Source organism: Octodon degus, unplaced genomic scaffold (genome assembly GCF_000260255.1).
Source record: "Octodon degus isolate 3935 unplaced genomic scaffold, OctDeg1.0 scaffold00091, whole genome shotgun sequence".
Taxonomy (NCBI): Eukaryota; Metazoa; Chordata; class Mammalia; order Rodentia; family Octodontidae; genus Octodon; species Octodon degus.
The window spans coordinates 2,295,604-2,309,102 of record NW_004524667.1 but is presented as its reverse complement, the minus strand read 5'-3'; the positions used below and the strand labels follow the sequence as shown (position 1 = coordinate 2,309,102).

Sequence of the window (13,499 nt, the reverse complement as noted above, 5' to 3'; positions counted from 1 at the left end):
CCCCGCGGGCCTCCCGCGTTCCGGGTCCAGCGCCGTTCGGCCCGCGAGCCCCGCCCGGGTCCTGCCCCGCTGCGGCTTCCTGCGCCTTCTCCCGCGAGCGCCAGGTCGGCTTCCAGCCCCCCGCCCCGCCCCCGCGCGCGCTCCCCCTCCGCTCTCCCCCGCTACCTCCCGCGTGCAGCCGTCCGAGCCAATGAGGTTCAGAGCCGCGTGCGCAGATTCAAACGGCGACTCTTGAGGGAGGCTGGGCGCGAGATTCGGTGGTGCGGACAAAACCCTGCGGGAGGTTGCGAGTGCTGCGGGCTGCCCGCTGCGGGACAGGGCGGGGCCGTGCCGGGGCTGCAGCGTGGAGGCCGAGGGGCCGGCGGAGGGTTGGAGCGCGCCTCCCCGCATGTCGGGCTCGTCCCTGAACCCGCCGGGCCGGGGCTAGGAGCGGCGCTGGCCGGGGGCGGGTCGCGCTCCGCTGCTCGTCCATCCCTGCTGCCCTGCCGGGACCCGCACTCCGCTCTCTGCTGCCTCGGGACGGGATCGAGGGAAGCGGCGGGAGCGTGGGGGAGAAGGCGCACCCGCCTGGGGCTGGAGGAGGCTGCCCCGCGTCCCCGCGCAGCCCGCGCCTATGCGGTACTTGAAGGATGGCGAAGAGGTCGCGCAGGTGGGTGACGTCCCTTTGGCCCAGGCCTGTCTGCCCTGTCTCGGCTCCGATTCTCTTTCCCCGCGGTTCCCCAGGTCCGCCCCACTCGGGGCAGAGGTTTTCCGCCGCGGTGCGGCTTGGCCCGCTAGCCGGAGCTCAGCCCCGAAGTGTGGAGAGGTGGGGACCAGCGAGGGGAAGACCCTGGAAGATAAATAAATGCTCGGGTTGTTCTGGTTGATTATCCCCGCCGCGAAAGACCAGACTCCAAAATCTCTTTTGGCTGCTTCTTGCCAGATAAGTCTTTGCGCCTTTAGGGACAACGCTACCCAGCCAAAAGTGGTTGTGTCCTCCCTAGATGACTTGAAAAATGGGATTTTTCTCTTCTGAACTAACCGTGCCAGTCAAAACAGGAACTCCGGGACAAATGTGGGCGGGCACCCTTCTGCCAACTCTCCGTGTCTTCAAAAGCTATGGAAAATCATGAGTAGTAGTTGAAAAACAACCTTTTTCATTTTGTAATTACCCTATCCTCAGCTTTGTGTATATATTCTTAATCTCTTAAGAGTGGGAAGCTGTCACACAGTTACCTCCAGTAGACTGATATTAAAAATAATGTGTTCTGTTTACTGAACATTTTGAGCAACCAAGTTTGGCTCTGAGTGTATCTAAGTGTTGCACAAAGGTGGGACACATTTTTCTTGCAAAATACAATAGGACGAATTTATGCATTTAATTTTTATGTATGTCATTGCAGTAGTTACTGCTAAATTACATGGAGTATTCAGGTGATACGAATCAATGGTTTGTTTTAATTTTCAGTATTAAACATAGGTGTTTGACAGAATTTCCAGTTTTTTATTTATGTAGACCATCAACTTCAAAGTCTTATCTAGAGCTGTAGTTCCTTGGTACAGGGAGTCATTTATTGTGTATTTTGTTTAAAAATTGACAGTTATAATATCCTTTGCTCTGAGTTTCTGCTGAGTGTAAAATGGTTCTGCAGAAATCAGCATAAAGTAATAATAGTTATACTTGGGCTGGGGAGATAGCTCTGTGGTCCAAGAACCTGCCTGGCAAACTCAAGGACCCGAGTTCGAATCCTGATACTGCATGCTGTACAGGCCCTGGAACCCAGGATGTACTGTGCCAACCCAGAACCAGGTGTGATGGCACACGCTGTAATCCCAGTGCTGGGGAGGCTGATACAAGAGGATCACTGTGAGTTGGAGCAGCGTGGGGATACACTGTATCAAATTAAAAAAAAAAGTTATAGTTACCTAATTATAGCAACTTCAGGGTAGAACAAATACTTGTGGAACAAATGTACACACACACACACTCCCATTCATTCCTATTCTGTCTACAGTATGATTTTCATACTTGGCACTAATGATGTTTTGGATCAAATTTGTTTTTTTTTTTTTTTTTTAAAGTGGGAGGATGTTTAGTAGCATCCTTGGCTCAGTAGAAGATAGCAGCACCCCGCTTCTCACAGCTATGACTGTCAAAATTTTCTCTGGACATTGATAAATGTCTTTGGAGTGGGGCACAGAATCACCCAGATAAATGCTTGTCTAAAAACTCAAGGATCCAGTTAACCTCTCTGTTTCTAGAAATGATACAAATTAAAACCTCCTGCAATTACAATTGCTGAAGCTTTGATTTTGTTTTTGTTTGGTTTTGGTGAAACCCAGGATTGAACTCAGGCCCTTAAGCTTGCCGGGCAAGCATTTATTCTACTGAGCTATTGCCCTGGCCCCTCCTTTGAATTTTTGAGTCAAAAAATAAATAAATAAATAAAAATAACTATGCAAAGCAGCAAGTGAATCAAGTCAACAGAATTTGGTTTATATATAATTTGTGGCATTACATATTTAGATGTTAACCTTATTTGAATCAGATTCTTGGCTAATTCTGTCATCAAGCATTAAAGTTACAGGATGTTTAGCTATCATAACCCTGGTGTCCCCAGTTGGTTTTCTTTTCACTACATGCTGTGTTTCACAGTAGTAGACTATTATCACTGTATACATTTATCTTCTTTTATTGACAATACTTTGAACTTGATATTTAAACTTTAATTGTATTTACTCCTTGTCAGTAGTGAGTTAATTGAAACATTATAGAATGAGGTAGAAAAGTAAAGAAGAGTGAAATAATTGTGGTGGAAAAAGAAAAGAATCAGATCTTTAGGCCGAGGAGATAGCTCAGTGGAATAAGTCCTTGTCTGGCAAGTGCAAGGTCCTGAGTTTGATCCCCAGTACCAACAAAAAGAAGAAAAAAGAAAAAAACCCAAAAAGAATAAGTATGGTGGAGTGAAACTACAATTCCCCTCCGGGAATAAACAAGTAGAGGATGTGAGAAGTTATCTCTGAGTGGTGTGTTTCTTAGGGCCTTCATACTTCAGTGAGTTGCATGCTTTAATTATATTTATTGTGTATGAAAATATGTCTTGCATATCTTAGATAATGAATTATTGTGTTGAAGGAGAAATAATATATTTACTGGGAAAAGTTTTATATTTTGACTATATATATGAGCCCAGTTTATAGTAGAAAAATAATTGAGTCATATCAAGGTATACTTCAAAATTATCAATTTATAACCATTTAAGAGTTTGAATGAAAATTACATTTTGCTGTATAAAAGTTTTGCATAGAGTATAGGTGTAAATCCTGTTACTCACTTTTTCTGTGTAATCTGAAAAAAAAAAATACCTAAGGGTAGAAAACTGTTACCTCATGTAAAACAACTGAAATATATTTGTTCTTTTGATTATTTGGAAGCTATAGAATCTATCATTAAGGGCCAGGAGATAGCTCAGTAGAATAAGCGCCTACCTGGCAAGCACAGGGTCCTGAGTTCAATCCCCGTTACTTAAAAAAAAAGAATGTCATTGAAATGTACATAAAGGAAAGGGTTTATTTAGTATTGGGACATAAAAGAGATGTAGATCACATTCAGGGTTTTAATGACAGTTACAGGCAATACTAAAATTGTCATTCTCTTATTTACATGTATTTGTTTAAGTCATATTCTTGTATAAATCATCTTAGTTTGTAAAGATGATTTGCCCTTAAACATAAATTTAAAAAAATTTATGTTTAAATTCTAGTTCTGCTCTTAAACATAAATTTAAAAAAAATTGCTTACAAACTGTACAGACTGTTATCAGTAAGAAGATTGAGGTATTTGCACATAACCAAACACTAAAGTGAAAAAAAAAAAATCAGCTTTTACTTTAGAAAAGTAAAAGAAAGTAAAAAAGAGAATTTTGAGTGATGTGTATGAGAGGCAGTGTGTATGTATAATACTTTTACTCAGTTATTTCTGGCAAAATGGAGAGAAGTGAAAGTATACTGAAATATGAGAAAAAGAGTTTAACTGTTAGCTAGCAATATTTTGGGAAAGCAGATAAACTGCTCAAACTTTATGAGTTAATATAGATGTTTGAATTTTTCATTATTTTATGTTCAGTATAGAGGTTTGAATTTTGTGTATGTTATGACTTTCATGTTGTGTCTTCTAGCTTTACTGTATATCCTTTTTTGAGGGACTTTTCTAATCTTTTCCTCATTTAAAAATATACACACTCTAAAGAAACCAAAAGAAACGTTCTCACTTTGTTTTTTTCATGCATAGCTGGGGAGTACTCTCTTCAGTGTTTGGGTATTGCTATCAATAATGGCCAAAAAGTATGTGAAATTGAATGTATTTGACTGAATTACACTAATTTACACAGTCTAGATTTGGAAAAAAAATTCATGTATGTAGTACATCATGTTAACCACTGGGTGGCCTGATTTCACTTTATTGAATCAACCTGATAAATTTACACGCAGTGGTGCAGTTGCCCTTAAAAAAACTTAAATCCACTTACCCTGATCTCAAAAAAATATAGTAAAGGTATAGTTTTGATTATGATATAAATTTCAAAGTTGTGGTTTGTGATTAAAGATGTAATTAAGTCGGAACAGTTTTGATGGAGCAAACTATAGAGCTGATGTTCTGGTTTCAAACCACTGGTTGCTTTTGCAATAAAAATAAATTTCAAAATATTTTCAAATTCTTTTTTTAGTTATCCAGTCTTACTGTTTTTAGGTGATAGAACTGTTACCCTTTAAAACTGAGCTTTTCCCAAATGCTTTGTTTTAATATCAAGTATGGGTAGTTTTTGAATTTTTTCCACATGTAGTCTTGCCTGTCACATCTTGTTAGTTTATACCCTGGTGTAAATTATTTTGAGCTATTTTCCTAGCCTATGGGTTGTAGAACTTACTGTGCTTCCTCTTGCTGTTTCATAATAACCTGATCACCTTGTTCATTCATAATTTACAAAACTTTCCAACTGACTATAATAGTTTAGTTATATAGTAGACATTTACAGAATAAATATGTTGTTTGACTTGGAAAACTGACAGAATAATTTTTTTTCTTTTTTTTTTAATTTTTTTTTTTTTGCGGAACCGGGGATTGAACTCAGACCCTTGCGCTTGCAGGGAAGCACTTATTCTACTGAGCCATCTCCCCAGCCCCTAGTATAATTTTCAAAACCAGAACTTGGACAGGAAAGTCAAAGATCAAATTCTTCTATTTTTGTTTTGTGTTTTTGGTGGAACTGGGGATTGAACTCAGGCTCTTGCGCTTGCCAGGCAAGCGCTTATTCTACTGAGCTATCTTCCCCAGCCCCAATTTTTGCTTTGTGAATAAAGAGACAATTTCACCTTCTTTTGCCTCTTCCAGAGTAATCACAGTAAACTACAAATGGTGTGATTAAATATATGATAGGAAAATAGGCTTTACTGAATTGTTACATGTTACAGCACTGTTATCTACAGTATGGAAGTGCCCCAAAAAATGGTCTAAAAAGTAGAAAAATAGAGCAGATCTGTTATTGGGTGGAGGGACTGTTTCATTGTTAAATAACAAAGTGGAATATTGGTGAGATTACTTGTGGAGATTTATTTCTTCTTGGTATATTAGAGGTATTCTTAGGTTATTTTCCTGTTATAGCTAGTAATATTAATACATTTCTAGGTTCTTTTTCTGTTATTCTCATTAGAAAGTTATATGATTCTTCCAGTTATATATATATAAATAACTTGGGGATAAAGGTATAGCTAAAAAAAATGAGCACTTGCCTGTCATGCCCAAATCCCTAGGTTCAAAATCTGGTTCTGGTGGTGGTGGGCAGGAGGGGGGAAATAACTAGTTGCACAAACTAAGTAGATTAGTTAGGTGCTAAGAAAGTCCCAGTGATAGAGATAACTGATGCCCATGCTGAATGAAAGACAGGGAATAAAACCTCATGTAGAAGTAGAAAATAAGGGGCTAGGGCCAGGAAGATAATTCAGCGGCTTAAGATCCTACCTGGCAAGTGCAAATTCCTGACTTTGATCCCCAGTACCACAAAAAAAAGGCGGGTGTGGGGGTGGAGGTGTGTGTGGGGGTGTGTCTAGAGTTTTAAACTTAAAAGGAATAAGTTTTTAGAAAATTACTCTTGGGTAACTAGTCTTTTTGAATGAGGACTCATATCTTCAAAATATTTTCATAAGAATCTTAAGGTGGATTTTATACAGGTTAGTTATGTTTATATTTTTGTAAATATTCAAGATTTATATGGGCAGGTTCTCAAGTTAAAAATTATTTTGGCTCGTGAAGCTGTTGAGATCTGAAGGGAGTGAAGAAGAGGAAAACTTGTGAAAAGCATGCCTGAGAGTTATTTGGAGTCAGGAAAGGAATAGTTTTGTTGCTGGGAACACTTCTAGGAAAGGTTAGGCAGTACTGTAGGCATTCACTGAACACTTTCTGTACTAAATTCTGAAAATATTTCAGTGAATTGAGTTTTGCTTTTTAGAATTCTACCACTTGGAGGTGCATTTGGATTCTGAAAATACTTTTTAACAGATGGAAATGTCTTCCACATCCTCCTAGAGCTATTTTCATTTGTTTGAAAAAAATCAGATCTTTGTTGTACCTACTGAGATCACAGTTGTCTGGAGAAAGGTGGAAGCCAGGTAGGTTGGAAGGAGATGAAGTGATCTTGGAGGATAGATCAATTGAGGGGGTAGATAAGGAAAATCTATGAATTTTACAAACATTTGAGTGCTTGGTTCTGTGAGATAATATGATAGGCATGGTCTGCACTCTTCAGGCTTACTGTTTGGTTGGGAAAGTTTATACTTTATTTGATTTAGTAACTCAAATTTACAAAATTATTGCACTATGAAGCAGTACCAATTTAGCCATTTACTCTTGACTGAATGGATTATATTTCTGGTAGCTGAAGATGGTTGTCAAAACAGGTATTTAATTAAACCTGTGGTTTTGGTTTGGTATAGTTTAATGAAAAAGCACATATAATTTGTTTTTTTTTTTTGAAGGATTAATTCAATTTATTGATATTTGTAATTATTTTGTGATAAGACTCCAAAATCACAAGCAGTGAAATAAAAAAAATGAAATAGGATCACATCATACATCATGGAACTTCCACACAGCAAAGGAATCCACAGGCTTCTGAGAGAGAGAATTTATAGAACAGGGTAAAGTGTTTGCAAAGGTACAGCCATAAAGTGTTTTACATTCAGAATGTACAAAATATTAAAAAAGGATAAGCTGTAGAATAACTACATAGCAATTAATTTAATACTTCAAACAAAGAAAATCTCTAGTTAAGTTTGCTCTATATTTAAAAAGCTAATTAATTAGGCCCCAATGATTTGAGGACACTTAGGGTTATACTGTTCAGCTCCAGTGTACCAGTTACAATTGCAAAGAATTAAGGGATGTATTAACAATAGCTAATGAGTTTGATATAGAATATGCTCACTACCTCACCTACATCTTTATCTGCTATCATATATAAAGCATTTGTTTGTGTTCTGCTAGCAAAGTTTCATTGTTCAATGAACTAATATTTTAAGTCATTTTAAAATTTATATGGTCATCGGATTATTTTTTGAAGCTAAACATTGTAAAGGCTCCTACATGCTGTTATAATATTTTCTATACATTTGTGGCTTAACACAATCCAAATTGATCACATTATAGTTTTGGAGAAGCACAAAGTTGTCTGGATTTTAATTAATTTTCCATTGCATCATTTCTACTCATCTCACAGACATCAAGTGTGAATCCATTTCCTTGCTTCACCAGACTCTAAGAATAACACATTTCTTTGATTTATGATCATCTTTCATCTTCCAGCACATATAATTTGGACTGGCTGATTCTTGTTATAAATAGGCCTTGACTTTAGGAAGAGACCACTGGAAAATGAAAGTCCATTCAGCTATGGAAGTAGATTAATGTAAGAGACAGAGGATCTTGTTTTACCCGTTTAAGTATGAAGAATTTTCATTCTATGACATTGATAAGCCGGTCTATTAGAAGTTCCTGCAGAAAATCTGTAGACAATATATATTAAAGCTAGGACTTCATTTTTCAATTTTGAAAGATTGGGTTAATATAATAAATATTAGGAACCATTTACATGTTCTTAATTTCACTAAGGATAGACACATTTTCACTCTTTGCTGTTTGAAATCAAACTGGATTTTTAGGAAAGTTAAATCTAAAAGGGCAAGGTGATTTTGAGTTCTGTTGGGCGATCAGATTATGCACATTAATATTGAACTACATTTCTGTTAGTGTTATGTGAGACATAATATAGGTTTTCTAACTGTATTTTATCCTTAGAACCAGTGCTGTAAGGTAGATGGCATTACGTTCATTTTTACAAATAAGTGAACTAAAGCACTGAGAGGTTAATAGGTTCAAGATTATTAAGCAGTTAAGTCAAAACTAGAGGGTTCTGGTTTCAAAATGTAGTTGAGGTTTGTCTTTAGCATTTTCCAGCTTCCTAGTACTCTTCTCTTATTTTCCTGATATGATGCGATTAAAAAATGGACTTGAGAGGTCAACAGTGGTAAATTTGGTGGGGCTGTGGTCAGGAAGCTACTTGTAGGGGCCGGTGAGATTGCTCAGCAGACTAAAGCGTCTGCTGCTAAGGCAAGCTTAGGCTAGCACAGGGACTGCGCTTTGATTCCTGCACCACATGCCATGCCAGCTCCACCCCTAGAGCAGGCTGAGCTGGCCAGAGTCAGCACTGGGGAGTCTGAAAGCAGGAGGATTACTACAAGTCTGAGCTGCGTAGTGAGACCCTGCACCAAATAAATATAATAATAATAATAATAATAATAATAATAATGAATCTACTTGTAATCTCAGCACTTTGGGAGGCTGAGGCAGAAGGATCACAAGTTCAATTCACATCTGGGCAATTTAGCAAGACCAGGTCTCAAAATAAGAGGAAGAGAGGCAAGGGGGTGAGCCTGGGAATGTAGCTTAATTGTAGGGCACCTTTATGTTTGATCCCCAGTACCAAAACAAAGGAAAAGAGTTATGCTTTTCTAAATCAAAGTTTTTACTCAGTGAAGTAGCAATAATAATTTTATTCTCTCTTTGGGTTGTTGTAAAGTTTTTAGAGAGAAATTTCTTACTACAGTATACGATACTTAGAAAGTTTTAAGTAAACGTTAGTTCATGTTATTTTCAAGTGCCCATTTCTCTGGCTGCTAGAATCCTCAAATTCAGTTTATCCCGGAGGCCTGTCTTTTCTTGGGCATCTTTCTTTAAAATTGTCTTCTTTTTTTTCACACCATAAAAGCTTATGTTTTGACTTTTACTCCTTCACTATGTTTATTTTCCTTGGGTCTTCTGATCACAACTATTCTTCGTATGAGTATGCTGGCCATTGCCAAAACTGTGGGCCTGCTCTAAACGTATGTCTAGAGATCCACATACCCAATTGCCTTCTAGACGTGTTCTGCCCAAGAGGGCTGAAGCACTCGAAATGGGGATAGTCTGAATTGTGATGTACTGTGACTACAAAAATACATAGTGGATTTTGAAGACTTTGCTAAGCAAAAAGAATGTAAAATACTTTATAATTTCTATATTTACATTTTGAAATTATATTTTTATATTGAGTTAAATAATATGTATTAACACTAACTTTAGTAGGGCTGGGAATATAGCTCAGCAGCACCAGCATCTGCCTGGCAAGCACAGGGTCCTGAGTTCAATTCCCAGTACAAAAAACCCACAAAAAACCCAACAAGAAAACAATATTCTAGAGATGTTCATTAATTCACACTAAATGAACGAGAACACCAACAGATTTTGAGAAAGAATTGGGTAAGTTGATTCTATCATTCATAAAAGAATCTAAAAGCAATATCCAGAGTAACAGCTAGAAAAGATCTAAAAATAATAGTAGGAGAATTACCTATTATCAAAATATACTGTTAAGAAATAAAGCAGACTAGTACTGGCATTTGAACAGACATACAGACAAATCAAACAGAATAAAACATTCAGGAAAAACCCATGAGATTTAGTGAATTGTAACATTGCAAGTCAGTGGTATCAGGATACCCTTTTCTTTCAATAAATGGTATATGATATTAGATAGGTATTCTTAAAAACCAGAAGTCCTACTTTAAAATAGAATTAATTCAGATGAAATAAATATTTGTATTTTTAAAATGAAACCATCATAGTACTATAAGAAAGCAGGAAATAATTCTTTTTAATATCTCTGAGTTGAAAGGAGTAACTACCACATGATAAAAATTGAGAGGCCATAAAAGAATGGACCAAGCAAGGTACTAAGAGTAAAGGAAAGAAATGTATGAAACTAAGAAATATTTAAAAAGAGAAAAAAGAATTTTGCAACTGATGGGTATGAATCAAAGGTGACGCCAACACTTCTCGCTTTGGGAATATTAAGTAACCCTGTCACTAAGGGCACAATGGATGCAGGGCGGGCAGAACTCTGGAAGGGAGAAAGACAGGAAGAATGCAGTTTTGGACTAGATGTTTTCAAGGTACTTGAGAGATACCCAGGTAGAAATGTCCAGAGCAGAACTGTTAAAAAAAAATGTAAAATGCAAGCCACATCATGTAGTTCTGTAGCAGCCACATTGTAATAAAGGAATTACTAAAGTGTTAATTTTTTTTTTTTTTTTTTTTTGGTACTTTTTTTTTTTTGGGCGGAACTGGGGATTGAACTCAGTCCCTTGCACTTGCCAGGGAAGCGCTTGGGCTGTTGAATTGTATCCCTGGCCCTACTATAGTTAATTTTAATACATATTATTTAATCCAATATATCAAATATTGTTTTCTTATCCAAGAGTGAAGTCTATTTTTGCTTTTATTCAAATGTTTGATTATAGTGTTTTGTCATGTACTCTGCCTTGGTTTTTAATGTTACCGTTATTTCTAAAAGGGTTATTTTTAATGCTTTTTTTGTTGATACCCTCAAAGGATTAATAGGTTGTGGTTTGTTTTTTACCTCTTTTTTGGTGGGCCTTAGTAATTTCTTGATTGAGTTATTATAAAGATTATTAATTGGCTTTTCTTCTATTTCACCACACTGTTGCTGTCTATTTTTCTTAAAAGCACAGGATATTTGTCTTTTGCACCTTTAATTAAAGTACTTGAGCTTTTAAAGTAAAGGTCAAATGAATAAATCTCAGACTCTCTGGAAGGACTTACAGGGTTCTGATTTGGCCATTAATGTCACATGTGGCCTCATTTTATTTTATTTTTATATTTTGGTAGAGTCTCACTATGCAGTTCGGACTTGTAGTGATCCTCCTGTCTCAGCCTTTCCAGCACTGAGATTACAGATGAGTGCCACCATGCCTGGTTTTGGCTTTGGGTTCAGCACAGCATGCGGTATTGGGGATCAAACTCAGGACGTTGCGCTTGCCAGGCAGGTGCTTATGCCACCAAGCTGTCTTCCCAGCCTTTTCTTTCTTTTGTTCATTTCTTCTTTCTCTCTCTCTCTCTCTCTCTCTCTCTCTCTCTCTCTCTCTCTCTCTCTCTCTCTCTCTCTCTCTCTCTCTCTCTCTCTCTTTTTTATATAGGGTCTTGCTGTGTAGTTCAGCCTGGCCTCAACCTCATGACAATCCTCCTGCCTCAGCCTCCTGAGTACTGGGATTATAGGCATGTGCCACTATAGCTGGCAGTGATGTAGTTCTGATATTCTAAATATCAGGTATATATAGCATACGTTATGTATATATCATATATACATAAACATATATACATGCATATATATATGTGTGTGTAAAATGTTCAGTCTGGGTGACTTCAGTCATACTTGTCACACACAAATTTAATTCATTAATATGAATGAAGTTATGAATTGACAAGTTGTTATTTTTTGTAGTGAGGATGAGGATGAGGACCTTCAGTATGCTGATCATGATTATGAAGTACCACAACAAAAAGGATTGAAAAAACTCTGGAACAGAGTGAAATGGACAAGAGATGAGGTAGTGATCTGGCGAGGTTTAATAATTTCATGCTTGTATTTGTCAATTTAAACTGATATAGTTATGAAAGGTAATTAAAAACAAAATGTGTGGAAAAGTTGTACATTCTTTTTCTTTGATCAGAGTGTAAATAACTTTGTTACTGTGACTGACAGAACAGTATAGTAAATGAAGACATTTGTGTAATAGTGGTGTTAGTTTCAAAAATGACCATGGGGATATGACTTAACAGAACTAGAACATTATCTATATTCAGGGGTAGAGGAAAAAAATGATGGAAAGCTTTTTAATTTTTATACTTGTTTTAATAGGATGATAAGTTAAAGAAGTTGGTGGAACAACATGGAACTGATGATTGGACTCTAATTGCTAGTCATCTTCAAGTGAGTAAAATGTTAAATTGTATTTCTAGCATAATATTCATATATTCTTGTTTCTTAACATGCTGTGAATGAGCAAACTATACTCATTTGAATTTTGATATTAACTGACTGGATTCAGAAACTGTTACTGAACATGTTCTTTTTACTGGTCTCAACATAACCTCAAAATAGAGACCAAATAAGAAGAGGATAAATTTTGGAGTTAACAGCTCTCCTAGCTTAGAAAAATTACTTAATCTCTTTGTCTTTAACTTCCTTATAATATGTATATGATAATATTTGTTTCTATAGTATTATTGTGAAAATTAGAAATAATATATGTTTATATAACATTTTCCAATTCTTTCAGAATCGTTCTGATTTTCAGTGCCAACATCGATGGCAGAAAGTTTTAAATCCAGAATTGATAAAGGGTCCTTGGACTAAAGAAGAGGATCAAAGGGTAACATGTTCATAGTATTTGTGGTCACTGTGCGGGTGTAGTAGCATTTTTCTTACTAATATCTTGTTTTAACTCAAATTTCAATCACTTGATTTTGTTCTTAAACCTCCTGGCTTTGTTCTCTTGAAGCTATGTACATGATTGAATGTTGATCTTTTTTAAAAAATATTTTTATTGAGAAACAAATAGCAATGAGACAGTTTCACAACCGATAACTAGCACATTTTCAATAATTAATACATTGTATATTGTTGTCTTAGTGGTTATTCATGGTACAAGATGCAGACCTGATATCCTGTCTCAAACACTATTAGAACAAACCTCTCTATTCATTGAATTAAGAGAATGGAGCTGTATATCTATCCTAAATATTTTGAGTATACAGATACAAAATGGTCATTCATTTGTATCCCCCTTTTTTGGTTAGTTTTGTCAGAGAAGGGCATTCTATTGTCATTTAAATACTGTAGGTGCATGAATTCAGCAAAATATCCCAATATAGTCCAATAGTCCATTATAGTAGTGGGTTTTCCATATGACTGTCAATGTCCGAAGTTGTTGACTTGAGCATTTTACAGCTCATCATCTTACTATGGCTTTACTTTTTATACTTCATTTTCATACTTTTCTGCTGGATGGTTAAGACCAAGAAAGAGCAAGACCTTTATAACAAGAAATGTAACTTTTGTATCTGATAA

The 13,499-nt window shown here is 36.9% G+C and overlaps 1 protein-coding gene across 2 annotated transcripts in view; it reads left to right on the top strand.

The window, feature by feature from the left end:
- The first annotated feature begins 225 nt into the window (after nt 1–225).
- The window catches only part of Mybl1 (MYB proto-oncogene like 1), a 36,169-nt gene continuing 22,895 nt past the window's right edge, over nt 226–13,499 (top strand). For both annotated transcript variants that reach the window (XM_023722419.1, XM_004637527.3), the window contains exons 1-4: nt 226–649; nt 11,871–11,976; nt 12,288–12,359; nt 12,709–12,801. In XM_023722419.1, the coding sequence (XP_023578187.1) occupies nt 630–649; nt 11,871–11,976; nt 12,288–12,359; nt 12,709–12,801 (291 nt within the window). In that variant the 5' untranslated portion in view covers nt 226–629. The remainder of the gene's footprint in view (nt 650–11,870; nt 11,977–12,287; nt 12,360–12,708; nt 12,802–13,499) is intronic.